Source organism: Chironomus tepperi, unplaced genomic scaffold (assembly GCF_022539635.2).
Source record: "Chironomus tepperi strain 1889 unplaced genomic scaffold, CSIRO-AGI_Ctep_v1 contig_85, whole genome shotgun sequence".
In the NCBI taxonomy this organism is placed as follows: Eukaryota; Metazoa; Arthropoda; class Insecta; order Diptera; family Chironomidae; genus Chironomus; species Chironomus tepperi.
Genome location: NW_027226207.1, coordinates 3,548,525 through 3,566,936, shown reverse-complemented (window position 1 = coordinate 3,566,936; position 18,412 = coordinate 3,548,525). Strand labels below are relative to the sequence as shown.

Genomic DNA, 18,412 nt, shown 5'->3' with positions numbered 1-18,412 from the left:
GTAATAAAATATTTTTTAAAGGCTTATATCAACAGAAAAAAGTATTAATTATATTAGTGTTATGCCTTTGAAAGTCTTTCTTAATAAAAAATATATAGTTTTTTGTATATATATAATATATTCATTCATAATTTATAAAATTTCTCATCTTTATCCTCAAATATCCTTAAAAAAATTTTCTTTTTCGAGCTTAATTCTTAAATTTTTTTTCATCTTTGCTTCCCATTAATTGATAAGTTTTTTTCATTCATTCAGTAACTTTGTTACAAAATTTTAATTTTATTTTTTGAGACTCAAAAGGTGAATTTTCAAGCTACTAGTTGCTATTAAAATGCAATTTACACAACGATTGTATTAACTAGTTGCAGAAAAATTCAATTTTCAGAAAATTTCCTTTCATTCCTAACTAAATTTTCCTTAAATAATAGCCTAAATTCCCTAAATATGTCCTATAATTTCCCTAGAAACATTCTGAAAAGTTTTGCCTACTGAGTCTTTTAGAATTTCATCAGTTTTAAAAATCAAATCAAGTATTTTTTCCTAATATTTTAAAAGTATTGTCCTTGAGATTTTTGAAAATTTTCAAAATTTGAACCGTTAAAGGTCAAAATTTGATCAAAAAAATCTTTAAAGTTCAAAATTTGAACCTTAAAGTCAGTTAAATTTTAACTTTAATTTTCATTAAAGTTCAAAATTTGATCAAAAAAATTGTTGAAGTTCAAAATTTGAATCTAAAAACCGTTGAAGTTCAGAAATTTAAATTCTGAATTCAAAAACTGTTAAAACTCAAATTTTGAACTCAAGCTCTTGAATTTCAAATTTAAAAAAGCCGTTAAAGTTCAAAATTTTGAAAATTTTCAAAAAATATCATCATTCTTTAATTAAATTCCTATATCATTCATTCCTGATCAATTTGATTTTATAAACTAACTAAAAAATTATGTTATACATAGAATAGTATAATAGAATTTTACTGCAGTTTAACCGCAAAATAGAAAACAATATTTTCATAAAAAATACATCGATTATTATCAAATTTAGATAATTCAGTGATAAAATAAAGAAGGGATTTTTTTTAGTTATACAATAACATAGAATTAAGGATGTGTGTGATTTATGCATTAATTGGGGCACTATTGCCGCTGTTGCCAAGAATCATCATGTTCTTAATTGTAACAATTTCAGACTCTAATCTAGCAAGATGTGACTTTAAATGGATATTATTATCAGTATTTGATCGTTGATCACTGCTTACGATGAGTGTATTGAACTGTTCAAAATTCTCAGGAGCTGCCGTTGCATTAACAATAATCTTTCGTTGAATATTTGACCATTCAGGATTAACTTCACGATGCTCAATACTAATACCCGAGTCACGTTCATCTGACGAATTCTCATTATCCCAAACAGGTGAATGTGATGCAGCACTTGGCTCCTGTTTAATATTATGTAAAGCCAATAATGCTGTTGCAGCCGACTCCTTTTCACCAAGGAAATGTGTCTTGTGACGTAACTTTAATGGCAAGCTATTATGATCAATTGTAATATTACTAGCAGCACTTCCATTTGATGTATGTTCAATATCATGATCATGTTCACCATCATCAACTGTACTACTTCTATCACTCTGATTTCCATTACTTCCACCACCATGATTTGCATAATCATTATAATACTCATTTGTACCGAAATGCTCTACTTCATTATCATTTCCAATATCACTTCCACTTCCATTACTTATCGTTCGTCGTGACAGATTGAGTACACTACTCGTCTCCATCTCATGATGATTAAGATGATGATGATGATGATTATGAAGGTGATGATTAAGATGATGTGTATTATGATGATTGAGGTGTGTAAGATGATGATGACTGAATGTATGATGCGGTATATAGCTTGATTTGACTGAACTTGTTAAAAATTTTGTCAATTGAATGTGTGGAAAGACTGTCTCACGTTGTGGCTTACTACTGCTGATTATTACATTTGCCTCATCATCAACAACCATCTTCTCAGTGCTATTAATGTTACTATTATTATTATTCATCACAGTGACACCATTTGTAACTTGCTTAACTATTTTATCCTTATCGATGATTGTTGTTGGAGTTGTTGATGTATTATTATTATTATTATTATTATTATTATTATTACTTGTATTATTATTAAGATTAAGTGATTCACCATTCTTATTCAATAAAATAAATTTATGTAAATCATGAGGTTGATGATGTGGTTGTTGAGGTGAAGGTTGTTGCTGTTGTACAGTTGTTGTTTGGTGCAATGGCTTAAACAGAGTTGTAATCACTGGAGTTGAAGGAACTTGTTGTGGTACGGATGATTGTGGATTTGGTGAGACACGAATAATTGGCGGTGTTGGTTGTGGTGGTGCCAATTGTGATCCATGTTCACCATGTCCATCAAATGGACTACTCTGACTCTGCCGACTATACATAATATGTTGTGGCTGAGAATTATCAAATTGATGCTCGCGTGCATAATTTACTGGTGTTATTGATGGTTTTGGTGTTGTGATATCACGTTCCATACTACCATCATAACTTCCATTTGTGCCATTTGAATGTGCATTGGGTTTCAGACGCTTTGTAATACTCAGGACCTGTTCGCTTGTTGGGAGTGTTGCCAATATTTGATCTACACTCACTAAATTCTCTCCACTTATGTTGTATTTGTCTTTTATAGCGTCGAGTTGTGCTTTTAATACGTGATTCTCTTTTGTCAATTCAATGACCCTCTGTTCGAGTACCATGTCGTTGAATCGTCGCTTTTCACGTGATCTCTATAGGAATAAACAGCAAAAAAAAAAAAAAATTGGCAATAAGACTCTTGAACTTCATTAAATATGTTAATTTATATTACCTTGGCTGCTTCATTGTTGCGACGACGTCTATCCCAATAACTGTCATCCTTCTTTGCATCTGGTATGAATTCACGCTGTTTGCGTTGTGTAAAAATGTCTTTGCGCTTCATACCTTGCATATCATATGGACCGGGTGAATTTGGTGAGTGATGTGATTGATCGTCACTCATTTGTGATGGGCTCATCATCGTTGGACTCATTGATGATGATCTCATCATTAAAACTGATGATTGTGAATCTATTGGAAGTAAAATTTGCGAAATTAGTTTTGATTGACAATTTTTGTACATAGGCAGGAAGAATGCAGAGAAAGAAAAATTTCACATTAAGCTACAAGCATGTCGTAGCGAAAAGAAAGTTGGTGGAAATTTATGTCAAAAAGTGCATTTCTACCGGATAGAGGTGTTGAATTTGACTGTGGAATTTCTTTTGGCGTCAAAATTTTGACATTAATTGATTAGTTCCTTTAGAAAATTGAATTGAAAGTTAAGGTTAAAAAACCGTTAAGGTTTTGTAAAATTCGAATTTAGTTTTAACTGCTTTGTAAGATTTGAATTCAAAATTTTAACGGTTTAGTTAGATTTGAATTGAAATACTAACGATTTTGTAAATTTTAAATTAAAATTTCAACGGTTTTTGTAAAATTTGAATTCAAAATTTTAAACGGTTCAGTAAGATTTGAATTTAAATTTAACGGCTTTTCACTGAACTACATTTCCATTTAAATCCATTAACAAATGCACAATTCAGCTCCAATATGCACCAATTAACTTAACATTCCAATGTGAAATAATCCATAATTGCACTTAACATCCACATCCACAAATCCAGATTGTGTTAAAAAGAACTTACCGTTCGTATAATGACACGAATTAATCAACGGATTCGAATCGATATTATTTCTATTATTTATGGCTCCACCGAGTGTAGGTGATCCACTTTCCAGATGATGAAGCTCAGTCACCATCACCATAACATGCGTATCTAATTAGTTTGATGTTAATTATACTCTTTTTTTTGATGAATTTGTGTTATGTGCTATAAACTATTACACACAGTCCAAATCCCGATAAGAACATTTCTGTAAATAGAACAAAAAAAGAATAATTGTGTTAATTAATTTAAATTTTTATGTTACATAAAAGCTAATTAAAATTTACATTTTGTAAAAATAATTTTAATTGAATCTACACGACAAGGTTCAGACTTGTGACTTAAATTAAATAAAATAATTCAAAACACGAAAAAAATTTTTTGAATTCCGTCAAGATCTTCCTGCTCCGAAATCAGTAATGACACTGATTGGAAGGTTCTTAATATTCAATTTTTTTCGATATGAAGTCGTAGCGCGTTGAACGTTGCGATTGGAATGTGAGCTGATGTAATTGGAAAACATTTATTATTATTTTCAGTCCGATTGTATAACAACAGTTGAATGGGTAGAAAAAGTAAGGAATGAGGAGGATACAGCACAGAATTTACTGTTCACATAATTCGTTTTCACGTTCTTCACGTTTCATGATCCACGTTTTCATGGACGAAACATATGACTTTGGATTATGTAGTCACAATTTTTTTTTTTTTCGGATTCAGCCTCAATTTACAATTGTGAATCGACGTCACCTTAGCAATATTTTTGTTTATGTAAGTTTACTTGGATTAGGGGATGAAATAGAAAATATTTGTTTCATTTGCTTATTATGACACGATACGTATGGAAGTAAACAAAATCATCATGCAACGTGATTTGTTTTGTTTGCAAAAAAACTTAACAGGAATGCGCTCGAAACACTTGTTCTATTATGAGGAATTACAAAATGTATTTTTTTATATATTATTATTATAATCGAAAGGTCATATAAAGTGAGAATCTCACATATTTATTGCTTACACGCGCCGCTAGCCTATTACTTGATCAGCTAATGAGAGGCTCGATTTTTTGTGCTTAATCTTGATAAAATATTTATGTCAAATTTTGCTGTAGATCTCGGAAGATTATTTTTGGATAGTTCGGGCATGTGAATTTGCGTATTTTCTGATTAGATGACGCAAAAAGTCACGACAACATAAACGTGAGCTTCTATGAACTTGCAATTTCTATTTCTAGTCTATTCGAGGTGAAAATCAATATAAACGGATAATGTGACTGTTGAATAACATGAAGTTGGCTTTGGAAATTTGAATTTTTTGAAAGCCGTTAAATTTGAATTTTTGAAAACCGTTAAATTTTTGAAAGTCGTTATATTTTTTAGATTCGAAATTTGAATTTTTGAAAGCCGTTAAATTTTTGAGATTCGTTAAATTTCCAAAATTTGAATTTTGATTGAATAATATTTTTATGTAATCTAGTAGGCGTCGACACACATAACAAAGTTCAATTTCATCAAAATAGAATCAAAACATCTTCGTCATCATGAAATCTCAAGGAACAATTTTTGATAGTAATTCCCATTCAAATCTCCAAAGCAAATAACAAACAAAAATATAAAATAAAATTCACCTTATCGGTCAAACAAGTAAAAGATTTCTCCTTATAATGCGCGTGCAGAGCCTAAAATAATAACACATGTAACGAAAATATTTTCTCTGTTCCGTGAGGTAATGTGGATAAGCTTAGCAATGAGACTTTCGAATAAAACACGTGAACTTGATTTTTCCGCCTCTTTCCCAGATTTTCTTTTCGACCCCTTCGAAAAAAAAATGTCAAGAAAGACATAACAACAAGCAACAACGAAAGTACAAAAAACAATTTTTTTTTTTCTTATTTTTCCATTGCTTGCTGACGTTATTATTGCGAATACAAAACAGCAATGAGTCACATGTAGTGAAACTTGAATCAATGTTTTTTTACTTCTTCCTTCTCGCTTACTCTGCTGTTGTTGTTTTTCCTACTAATAACTTTTTTGTGGATCTGATTATAGGCAGATGTCATGCACAATTAATGGCGTTGATCGTTATAATCGAACGCGTGCAATGATTTTTTTTGCGGGGAATTGATATTAGATCATTAATTATTCAATACAAATGTGATTATTAACATAAGACAATGTAGTTGTTATATTGTGTGCACATTTTCTCTACACACGAGCTTGACCTTCGTACGAAAGCCCTGCTTACACGTGATAATATTAATATTATAGTGATAATTTTCCAGCAATCAGACTATTACCTAATCGAATGACTAAACCGTTCATAGTCGATGTACTATTCTATAATTCATTTCTACATATGTCATATATTCATGCCTTTTTGGAGGACACGAGTAAGTGAATGTCATATGAAAATAACAGAAAAAAAGTAGAAAATTATTTTATTATGGCCGATAATGGGTTCGCCTCGTGTATTGATATCCATTTTTGTTTTCATTAAATTGCTATTGTGCTTTTTCGGAGGGATTTTGGAGGAGCTTTAGAGGGGATTGGGTGAGCAATATGAAGTCATTGTTATTGTGATTCTGATTTTGTTTGAGAATTGATGCATTACTGATGGTTAGAAGCTGCCTGAAACTCCAGGACTACTTGATTGGACTAGATAATCCAGTAAAGCTCTTTAATAACTTAATAGCTTCTTAAAAATCACTTGAAATCCCAAAATGACAAATATAACCTCAAAATCAGTACCATACCCAACAATACTGTTACCTAACAATCCTCTAACCCTTCAATATTCATACATCCTTGAAACAACTGGATAGCCCTCAAATATGCCTCAGCAAATCCCAAAATCTCAATTCTAACCTCAAAATCAATTTCACCATCATAAATCTACAGCTGCTAAGGTCATACGACCGTAAAACAACACAAAATTCCCCAAAAAAATCCATCCCCAACACAAAAGCATTCCGCGACATTTTCTTCTACTTCTAATTTTTCTTATTACCTCTTATGTCTGCTAAACTTAACCTATATATGGACGCAATATCGTTATATCATGAAATTCAAGGCCCTTTGTTTGTTCTCTAATAAAAATATACACGTATTTATCTTATCTCTAAAAAACATATTGTTGTGCTTGCTGTTCGTTATCAAATGTCGTACATTATATACTGGATGTTGACACAACAACAAAAAAATAGTAAATAAATATCGTCAGTCAATTACGCATCATCTCGAATGTTCCTTTCTTTAGTGTAAAAGTGTCATGATCTAATCAAAATATGTATTGGGGAAGTTAAAGCTGCATGGGAGCTTTCGAAGAAAGAGAATAACATCGCCATTTAGTGTATTGCGACGTATTGAGGATCAACTTAGTTGTAAATATTTTTAATAAAATGAAGAATAAACATGCTGTATAATTTGCGTAACAAAAAATAATTCTTGTTTAGGACTTAAAGATGCGCAGTCATCGAAAATACTATGAATATTGTCATAACAAGGTATAAGAAGAACAAATCAATGAAAATGCGAAATAAGCTGTGACAATTTAGAGCATCTTTGCTATATGTACGCAAAATTTATATCAACTGCCTCGAAATTCTTTTGCCTTTGATGCTAATGAGCGTATTTTTGATAATAAAAATTCAATGTGAGTGAGAGATGACCTACATTCAGGGAAGTAAATTTATGTATATTATTTTTTTTTGCGCTAGTTGCGAGATTATATATGAATTTGAATATATATATATCTGCAGAAATAGTAAGCGTAGCAATGAATTTATGTCTAATTTTCATCAGTGAAATTCTATTTTAATTTTATTACGCGACATTAAGGTTTATTTGTGGATATGAATGTTATTTAGGTTGAGGTGGGGGCTATTGAGGAGGAGATAACGTGGCAGATGTGACAGAAGTCATTGGAACTACTGTTACAAGGTAGGAGACTCCAACTTACAGACCTAATGCCATGGATCATAATGTTAGATGTGCATAGTATGCCAAAACATCCTAGCATGCTACTGATGACATGGATCACGATGTCAGACATCCAAAGCATGCCCCTACATCCTGCCATACCACTACCATGCCCTGATGCTCTAAATAACTACAATTCATCCTCATATCCCACCATCATCCTCAAAATCAAACATTCTATCAGTTCCCACACCTAATTACCAAAAATTCTACATTTCCATAATCATTCTCAGCATTGTCATCATCTTGTCAGTTTTACGTAATTTACTATATTCTACTCAATAGTAAAATGCTTCAACTTCAATGTGGGTGAGATAAAGCCAACTAATTGAGAATATTTTTCATAAATAACGGTATATCTGCTATTTTCACATTCATTAAGCATTTTGTTTTAAATCAATACAAGCAATTCAGCTTCTGTCTGAGTCATTGTATCAAATTTGAATTAAATATAGGTAGTAATATCATGGCTGTACAGCATGTCGTGATGACAAAATTATTAACCGTTAAATATTAAAATATTTTTTTTTTTTTTTTTGCTTTGTGCTACTTCTGATGTTGGTTTATGTGATTTTTTGTTAATTTAGAGAAAGAGAAATAGAGTCGCGGTTGGATTTTCTCTTTTATTGAGTTTAACATTTGTTGGAAGTTGAAGTTGAAGTTCAAAATTAAACGATGACCTAGAAAACCTTTGAAAGTTAATGAAAATTGGCAATCGCAGTAAACCTAGAAATTTGACTAAGTTTCCTAGGCAACTGTAAAATCTTCAAATTCCAATTTGAATTTTCAATTCCAGAAACATCATATCACAGAGGCTGTATAAAATTGATAATTTGAATAACACACTCAAAAGTGAACTTGTTTGAGAAACTTTTTTTTTTAGAGTTTATTGGCCTCAAATAAAGATTAAAGATATCATGTCCATTGGCGGTTTTTCCGTATGGAGAGAGTATTTTACATTCAAGTTTGTTGACGTTTGATATTTAACAATAGACATTAACAAGCAATGAGATCATCAAATAATTAATGATTATGATCTCATAATGACACAATCGGAATCTCTTATTTGTCTTGTTGCAGACACAAAATGATAAATTAATATTCAAAAATTGAAGAATTTTTCAATAAATTTTAGCACATACTCATACATTCCAAGCTGGATTATCACATTCATAAAAAATGTTCTTTACGAATGAGAATAAAAGAAGAAGGAAAGATCGATGACATTGCCCAAGATCATGTTCATTCGTTAAAAATCGATTTTTTTGGATTTTAAGGATTACGAAATTAAATGTTGTGGTATTTATGCTAATATTGTCACACTTTGATGTAATATTATGCTTTAGGGTTTAACAAAGCATGAATAATCTTATTAGAGTGGTTTATTCTTTAGAAATGCTTTCTTTTGATGGAAATTGGACAAATATGATTATAGTAATCTTAGTAATCATAGAAATTGTGTAAAACTTTCAAATTTTTCATAAAGTTGCAAAAGTTTCTATGAATTGTGAATAATTTACAGATTCTTGTTGTTTTTTTGATAAATCAACTGATTGTTCATCAGATACTTGTAGTTTTGCCAATTCTACAAACCTGTAAGTCTAATAATTAAATTAAAATACATTTTTCTGTAATTTTTACTTTTTAAACCAAAACAAACTGAGAGGGGCGAGTCACTAATTACAAACCAAATTATTCTAATCAAATTAAACCGTTAAAACATTCTCAGCAATTAAAACCTCAAAAAACATAACGTTTATACCATCCATTAATCTAGTTTTATCACTAGCAATCCAGTCATAACTGTACATTTATTATTTACTCAATTTCAATGATTACAAATAACATTTAAAAAATTACGCCGTACTTGTTGATATTATAAATGTTATCAAATGGCGTAACTTAATTTTTTTGGGAAATCAGTGATGATTACGGTTCATATATGAACAAATAAATAAAATATATATATAAAAAATTGTGTAAATGTATGTGCGGAATTTCGCGAAAATAAATAAAAAAAAACTCGCGGAGTCAATAACACTTGGTGAAAAGAAAAAGTTTTTTTTTTATATTTTTAAAATGAAAGAAGAGAAAAAGAAGCAGATCGAGTTGAAAAAAGGAGAGATAAAGTCAAAATATATATGACCACATAATGACGATGACAGCAATAAAAAAATAAAAATTAACCATTATATTGTTGTTGTTGTAAGTGAATGAATGATAAGAATAAATAAGGAAGATAAGAACCATGTGATGATGATGAAACTCCCCCGACATAAGTGATGATTGTGATATGTCATGTCATAACGGCAGCCTTTTATTTCCATACTCAAATATTACTTAATTTAGTTAGCATTTAGAGGCCACTCACATTTCAATATTTACACGATTCAAGTATATAACATAACATATGTATTTATAGAACGTTTGAATGCTGAAAATATTGTTCTGGGTGACATGACGCCAATAAATATAAATTATTATATACATGAACGTAAGTTTATTGCCCATAGACTTAATCAAGCAGTCAGCAGTATAAAAAAAATTACAGTAATCGTGTGATCACATACAATAAATATTTGAATATTCACATACTCTACGTCAAGTATCACAAAAAAAAATGTTTTTTTTTACTCAAAAAAAGAATAATGAGTATCTCGTTCTCGAAAAATATAGGCCAAGTAGATTATATGTATGCTCGACAAAATAAATAATAAAATACGTAACATTGAGTTGGTCCTGAACACAACGAAATAGATGTTGTTGCGTGGCTGATTAGAAGTGTGAAGTTTAAATTTTAGTTTTGAGATAACGATCGTAGTTTGAATTATCGCATCTCTGTTTGCATCTTTTTCGCATCATCATATCATTGGAGTTTTGCATCTTCAGATAGGATCAAAAAACGGTCAAATTTTAAATTTGCGATTTTTCGCATCTTTTTTTTCGCTTTTTAACTGACAAAATTTGAATTATTGCATCTTTTTTGCTTCTTAACTGTCAATATTTCAATTCCCGCATCACTTTTCGCATCTTAAATTCAATTTCAAACTATTTTCATCTGTTATCAATTTTTCGCCATTACAAAAGCAATTCCTCGGAATTGTATCAAGATAACCTCATTCTATCAAGTCAAAAGAGCGCCAAAAACATGATTTACAACTCATATGTTCCTCAGACATAAGACACAAGTCGCTTGACGATGGCTTACTATTGTATTATTTATGTATGATATCATATGATGACGATAGTTGAGATAAAGAATTTTACGCAGTGAATAAACTAAATGATTAGTTGGCAGACGTCTGTACATTTATTATTTTCGGTGCATTACATAACATGACTAGTTTTTTGAAAATTTATTCTGATAATCTTCATTTATTTACTGACTAAAATATGAATGTAGGTCTGAATTTATCTTGTAGCTACCAACTGTGTGCTCTACATTTTGTTTAATATTTTTTTATATATCAGACTTTCTCCAGATCACAAATATCTATCAATTGTACATGATAGACGTTTGCAATTTATGTTTTGGTTCGGAACTAGGTAGCATGTAAGTATGTCTGTGTGTAGTAAATGCAAAAGAGCTTTCATGATTTATTATTGTATGAGAGAAAATTTTCATTCATGAAACAAGGTCAAAGAAATTTTTTTTCTTTCTTTCTTTCTTTCTTTCTTCTGGCCGGTTTCTCTCTTTCTTCTTTCTATCTTGCTTCACCTTCCCATTCGTTTCCATTTAATTCAAGTTTAAAAGAAGAGAAAAATATTTTTTTTTTATTGGATGGAATTTATCTGTGTTTCTAGGTCTTTCATGCTTTCTTTTCTTTTATGCTTTAGTGCTTCATAATGTTACTTTTGCATTACTTCCAGTACCCGTGACCTCATTTTAATAAGTCATTTCTAATGAGAAATGTTTACCTTTTGATGACTTTATTTTATTCATTTGAGTTTTGTAATGTCATGTTGCATTATAATACATTTGAGGTTATATGGGTGGGAGGAGAGTATAGTCATGAATTGGGAGGACATGTGCTAGGATTATGAAGGTTGGTAATGTAAATTTAAGTATTGATTGATAATTGATATCAATTAACGTATTTTTTTAATTTAAATTATTTAACGGTCAAAAAAGATTCAAATAATTAGTTCTAAATTTAGTACAGAAGGTCAACAATCAAAATTTATGAAATAATTCAAAGTGCTGATAAAAATACTTAAAATAGTGGTATTTAGTGTGAATTAAGCTATCCATCATGTGTTGCATTGATCTGAAGATACAAGTAAGTCTAATTTTACATTAAAATCTTAAAATCTTATTGAAAAACCATGAAAATTTGACATAGTTCTAATTCAAAGGAACCTTTGAATCCAATTTTGTGTCTTAATACCTAAATAATTAATTAAATCACATAAAAAAGAAAATATTCAATAATAAATACATTAAAAATATTCCTTTCCTTTCTATTTAATAACTTGCTCGTGGAGTTTATTAATAATTCGTGATTCGTACATTATTATTTTTTTCAATCCTTTTTCACGTGGACGAACGTAGGTGGTAAGGCAGTGGAGTGAGTCGTAATGATATTGAGTAATATTCATGAAGGAGAACATTTTATTCTTATTCGTGTGTACATAAAAATTAAGGACATGTGGCAAGCAATTACGAACAAAAGGTATTTCTGTCATTGCTGTGTCTTGACCGTGGACATTTCTAAGAACACGTAAATGGTTGGGGGGAAAATTTTTCATGAATCAACAGAAAAATTGTTATACTTCAGCTTAGATATCCTTTTATGGATCTTGAGATTGTTTTTTATCAGCCATCGATATTTGTACTTTAATCCAATGTCATACGATGATTGTACGGAAGGTCTAACTGATATGAAAAAAATGTCATATAACATCCAGATCACCCAATTCCAAGAGATGAATTTTGATGATGAAACAAATTTCTCAAATTACTCATCATTTCTGCTTATTTTGAATAATTTCTTCCGTGAAAATAATGATTTTTTTCGAAAAAGTAAGTCAGCAGCTAGTGATACAGCGAAAATTACGGTCAGATGATTTTTAAGTGCTATGAGTCATGGATTTTTTTTGTAAATTTTTTATTTGCCGGGTTACATGTGGGGTTATCAGTGAATTTTAGTCAATTAAAGTTGTCGTTCTGTTGTTTAGAGGATTAGGAAGCTTGCAAGTTACAGATTGTAAGGTTGAACTTTATCAGACAGGTCCGCAGGGTTATTGAATTACTAAGTGACTATATTTAGCATTTGCGGGAAGATTAAGTGTCTAAAGTCCATTCTCAAGCTGATTTTGAGGTTATTAATCATTAATCCACAGTAATTCCTTGATAACATCCATTAGAAAGCATCATTACACCCCATCACCTTCCCATCCTCATTCACACCACCAAAAAAAGGCCAAAACCTTCATGACTGCATCATTAACCTCCAATAACACTCAAATTTGTTCATTCATTCTTGATAAATTAATAAGGAAAAGTAGTGAGCAAGGAAATTTTTGATTGACAGTTATTACTACAAGTACTTGACTATCTTTACGCATCACGTCTACTCGACTGTATTTATATAGATGAAATAATATTTGTAGACATGATAAATATTAGGTTCACAGTTTGTAATTTCCATTTTTTATGACTGAATATAAACCTCAAAAATTTATCTCATTTCAATCTCTATTTACCATACTTATTAGCACGTTCTACATAACCTATACTTTTTCGTTTGCCAATTAAGACATTCTTTATATGGATATAACGAATTTAAAACAAAAGACGGATAGAACTATTTTCTCATTTTTTACCGTTAATCATTAAGGCAGACTGTTTTCTATGCAAAATGGATGAATAGGTGACATTAAAACTAAGGTGAGCGTGTAGAGAGACTCATAAGTGTGAGAGAAACATGATGTTATAAGAAACTTTTACATGCGCTTCCTCCGATCAAATTACAAAAATTCTCTATTTTTGAAAAAAAGTCACACGTTGGTGGAGTGTGAGATGTCGTTGGATTGGTGCTGGATGGATGGAATTTTTATGTAATCATTGCGGTTTATTGCTGTAGAATTTTGTGTCTTTTAAGCTGTTATTCGATCGAATTGACTTTAATGTCAGTTAATCTGATTGACTCTTGATTCTAGATCATAGAGTGGAGTCTAGTCTACTCAGATAGAGTTGACTTACAGCTCAGGACTTCAATTTGTATAATTTAGCCAACATTCCTGTAATATCATCAGTACTACCCAAAAACTCACTTCCTTGAAGTCCTTCCAAGTCATCCAACCTCATAAAATATTCAAATTTCAATTTTTTAAGCAGCATAAAGTTATAAGACATTAATTTTTAACCAGAAAGGTAAAAATTCTACTTCCGAGAATCTGTCCAACCCCATTACCCAATTCACATAAAAATACTAAACTACTTCTCAATAAATTTCTATAAATAGTCATTAAGGCGATTAAGCGTGCTGTTCTGACATTAGAATTATTAATAAACAACATGCATGCTCCTTATAATTACTTATCAATTATTTTCTTTCAATGATCATTGTGTAATCTCTAAAGAAAATAATAAATAATTTGCTATAAATAAATGTAAAGTACAAAAGTCTAAAAATATTTCAACATTAAGCTACACGTGAGCTTTATATTTTTTGTGTGCAATTTTTTATTGATTCCAATATCTGCAAGGGAAATTCATGAGTTTGTGGCAATAAATAATTTTCATTATTGTGCATTTGTCGTCATGCTTATTCAATATTTTCTGTGTTAAATTCTTCTAGGGACATTTCGCAGTCAACAGTCAGTTACATAAATAATAAATAGTTTATTTCACGCTCTACTAAGCAGCTTAAGAAGATAACATTAAATATTTACCATAAGCAAATAGCACAAGTGAGGGTTGAACAGATATAAATAAAAATTAATGTTGCAGTAAGTTAGATAGTAAATTGAGTTGAGTGCAGTTTTGGTGCATTTGATGATTTTAAGATTTTAACGGTTTTTCAAAATTTGAATTTGGTGGTTAATTTTTGAATAAGTCAAAGCTTTATTTCCAAAGTGTCGACTCAATTTTTGAGATAAAACAAAGCGATGACTCATTTTTAGTACAGAAAATTTAAAGCAACGACTTTTTTTTTTAAAGCAATGACTTATTTTTGAAAATTTTGAAGCAATCAACTTAACAATCGATGACTTAACAAAATTCAATTGTAAATCACCGGTTACTAAAATTTCCCTCAAAAATGATCATCCATCACATAAAATTTATCATCCACATGCGAAAATAAAAGCTGAATATGAAGTCTTTGACCAAAAAAATTATTGACCTACATCTTCATACTTTATACAATTCCCATATGTAAAAAAAAAATTTCTTTTTCTTCTTCATTTATAGCGCGAGAGAAAAGAAATTCTTCCATGTGTTTACTGACTGATGTGCCTCAACGAGAGTCTAAATGTGTACAAAAAATAAAGTCATCATTGACAGTAAAGTCGTGGCAAAGAGATGAAAAATTCAGCACAAAAAAAAAAAGTTTTTCATTCTTAGAGCGAAGAAATAAGAAAAGAAAAAAAAAATATCAAGTCGCGACGATATAAGAGAGTCAGAAGAGTCAGAGAGCCGTTGAACGAATTCAAGGACTTGGCTTTTTGCGAACGTATATACAAAGTTCTTTAATTTCTCATTCTTCGTTTTTCTCATGCCTTCGCCATACTTTTTTATATTTTTCTTCATTCTGCTTTAATTTTTTTTTATATTGCTCTGTTTTTCTTCTTATGTTCTGCCATTCAAATTGCCAGCTGAAGTCAAAGGCATCACACGTTACAGTTTGTGTAAATGTATAAATACATAGTCATACACACGAATGCATGATGAAAAAAGAATAAAAAAAAATACAAATCGTTTTTGATGAGTCAAAGGACTCGTCCATGGACGCGAGTTGCTAATACATAACATACAATAATTGCCGCAAAGTTCGATGTTATCGTTCGGATAGAAATGGAAAATTTCCTTCTTATTGCACTATGTGGAATGTGAGGATTTACATTGTTGTGTAATTATGATTATGGCAATTGACATGTGAGGTATGGATGGAAAATGTGAGGATTGATTTTGTCAGTTGATGGAAATATTATGATTTTGAGGTTAATTATACTGCTGGTTGACTAATGGAGAATTTTTTTAAGAATTATGAGTCAATTTTGGTATGTTATATAGAATGGCAAGTATTTCGTCAAGCATTGAAATGTTCTGACTGTGGGAATTTCGAAAAAATGCGTAATTCCGAGCACTTAATAGATTATGAAGTAATAGAATATAAATAGCTATGATATGATGTGTCTTTCTGTTATGTGATCTTCTTCTTTCTGGGTAAATCCACTTCATACAGGATTATAGAATGTGTTTTGTTGCTGAATAATGACGAAAAATAATGAATTTTTGATGATTTCAAAGAATTTGAAATTTCCTCTTGGTCATTCTCAATTTCACGAGTTTTTCCGGAAAATCATCAACATTTTAGTAATCTACGATTGATATTACTGTTATATAGCTTATAATTCCTTGAATAATCAAGATCCAGTAACATCCAGTAGAATAAAAAAATCACAATATCAAGCAAAATATGAAAATTTCAATTAAACAACCTTAATTAAGCTAAAAAGCAAAACAATCTCGTCATGCTGCAAAATTTCTCTCTCTTTCTCCGTTTCGCATGACACTGTAAACACTAGAAATGAATAGCTTTTTTTATATCATTGAGAAAAACACACGAGGAAGTGTCGTTAGTGAGGAAACAAAGTGTACTTAATAATATTAATACATCTGTTATGAGATCGAGAGTCATATTCATATAGGAAATTGAGAATCTAAACGGTTTTAGAGGTCTCTGTCACAAGCTAATCGTGCATAGCATTAAGTGCATTATTTTTTTTATTTATTTCTCGCGCCTTACTTTTTTTTCTCTATTTACAACTTTTTCGTGTTTCGCCTGGCTGTCGGAATGTTTTGGACTATACAGTTTACATGCATTGCTGCCGTTGCACGTTTGGAAATGAAATTTTTTTACAGTTAATGCATTTTTTTCGAGGTCATTTTGGAAATTTTTTTCTCTCTTTTTTGAGGTGAAAAGATTTGTGTCAGCTGTGCTGAAGATTGAATATTTTACATTCTTTTGGTTACTGGAGTGAATTTATGTGGGATTTTAAAATTGCCGGTTGGAAGTGAAAAATTGGAATTTTTCAATATAACGGTCAAAAAATATTTGAAATTTAACGGTCAAAAAAAATTTGAATTTTTGAAAAAAAAATTGAGATCTAGGAAAAAAATCTTGGAATTTTCGGAAAATATTTAAAATATTCACAGAATCATCATCCAAGTGATCTATTAAGAGTTACAAAATTGTGGATAATTTTAAGCGACCTTGTCGATGAGAAAATTTCCTTCATTTTTCATATCATATAAATAGAAAAGCTATTTTGTACTTACATTGTATTATGTTGCTCTCTAAATTTTTTTATAATCCGGAATTTGCGTCGTTGGCTAGTTCAGATATAATTTGTTTTTAGTAAAGTTCAAGTCAATAACACAGAATTTTTTCAGCTTATTTTTTTCTATGACGTATAAAATTTTCCCTCGTGTTTTTCTCAACCAAGAAAATGTGCTGAGTAATATTTATAAACAAAATATATATTTTAAAAAAATTTCTTTTCCACGAATTTTGCAATCTTTACAGCGCAAAAATTTCTCCACTTTCTTTCACTTCTTTTTTAATTTTTTTCTTGGAAATTAATTTTACTGATAATTTTTTCGGGGTATTTTTTTGATTAGTCACCTTCGATGATTAAGTCACAAAACTGATGTAATTTTCACTTCCGTACAGAAATCTTCTGTTTTTATTTACTTTTTTTGTTTTGTTCTTTATTTTTAAAAAATCCACTTTTTGGGTTGCTTTGATTTAAAATTTTCAAATTTCAAATTTTTAAAAATTGTCACTTTTTTCACTAAAATTTTTAATTTTTTTCGTACTTAAAAATGTTTTTAATATTTTTTTTATATCAATAAAAAATAAGGTTCTTTAAACCGACAAGTCTCGCAAAACTACGTGCTATCACTTCGGCGTGCAAAATAACAATGTGGTTTTATTTTTCTTCGTCAGCCGTAGTCAGTCGGGAATGAAAAAAAAAAGTTTTTACTTCTCTCAAAAAATAATATAAAAAATCATACGAAAGAGTCATGAGCATGTAGTTGTGAATTTGTATATATGTCTCATCGTCTGTGTCTATACACACAGCTAAGCTATTACGTTGCACCAATTTTCATTTGTATACTGAATTTCTCACACGAAAGCTCCTTCCGAATGAGAAATAAATAAATACGAGCGTTTGTATGAATGGAATGGAAACAGAGGTAATAATAAGAAGAGCCAGACTATGGCATACAATACAATACACAAAAAAAAAAACGGCGCAAAAAAGAGTAAAAACAAAAATCAGGTTCATTGAAAGAAAAAAACATCCGCGGTACTCTATAAGAAAATTCTATTGAATACACATATAAGTGGAATTACGTTAGCTCATGAATCTATATACACAAATATGTTATTGTATGAAAATAATTATCAAAGATTTCACAATATTTCCCATACATTACAGACTG

At 30.2% G+C, this 18,412-nt stretch overlaps 1 protein-coding gene across 1 annotated transcript; it reads right to left on the bottom strand.

Annotated features, from left to right (window-relative positions):
• Positions 1 to 818: 818 nt before the first annotated feature.
• Positions 819 to 17,896, bottom strand: vri (nuclear factor interleukin-3-regulated vrille). Its single transcript, XM_070634687.1, has 4 exons — positions 17,243 to 17,896; positions 3,737 to 3,965; positions 2,884 to 3,122; positions 819 to 2,803 (listed from the first exon to the last, which is right to left on the bottom strand). Exons 2-4 carry the CDS (start codon positions 3,855 to 3,857, stop codon positions 1,115 to 1,117), a joined length of 2,049 nt encoding a protein of 682 aa, XP_070490788.1. The 5' UTR covers positions 3,858 to 3,965; positions 17,243 to 17,896; the 3' UTR covers positions 819 to 1,114.
• Between the last annotated feature and the right edge of the window lie 516 nt (positions 17,897 to 18,412).

Bases quoted from the DNA above. Each gene is read 5' to 3' on its own strand.
- vri (XM_070634687.1), bottom strand. From the start codon at position 3,857: ATGGTGATGGTGACTGAGCTTCATCATCTGGAAAGTGGATCACCTACA. The intron at 3,123-3,736 runs GTAAGTTCTTTT...TACTTCCAATAG, and splicing joins TTCGTGTCATTATACGAACG to ATTCACAATCATCAGTTTTA. The intron at 2,804-2,883 runs GTAATATAAATT...TTATTCCTATAG, and splicing joins GCAACAATGAAGCAGCCAAG to AGATCACGTGAAAAGCGACG.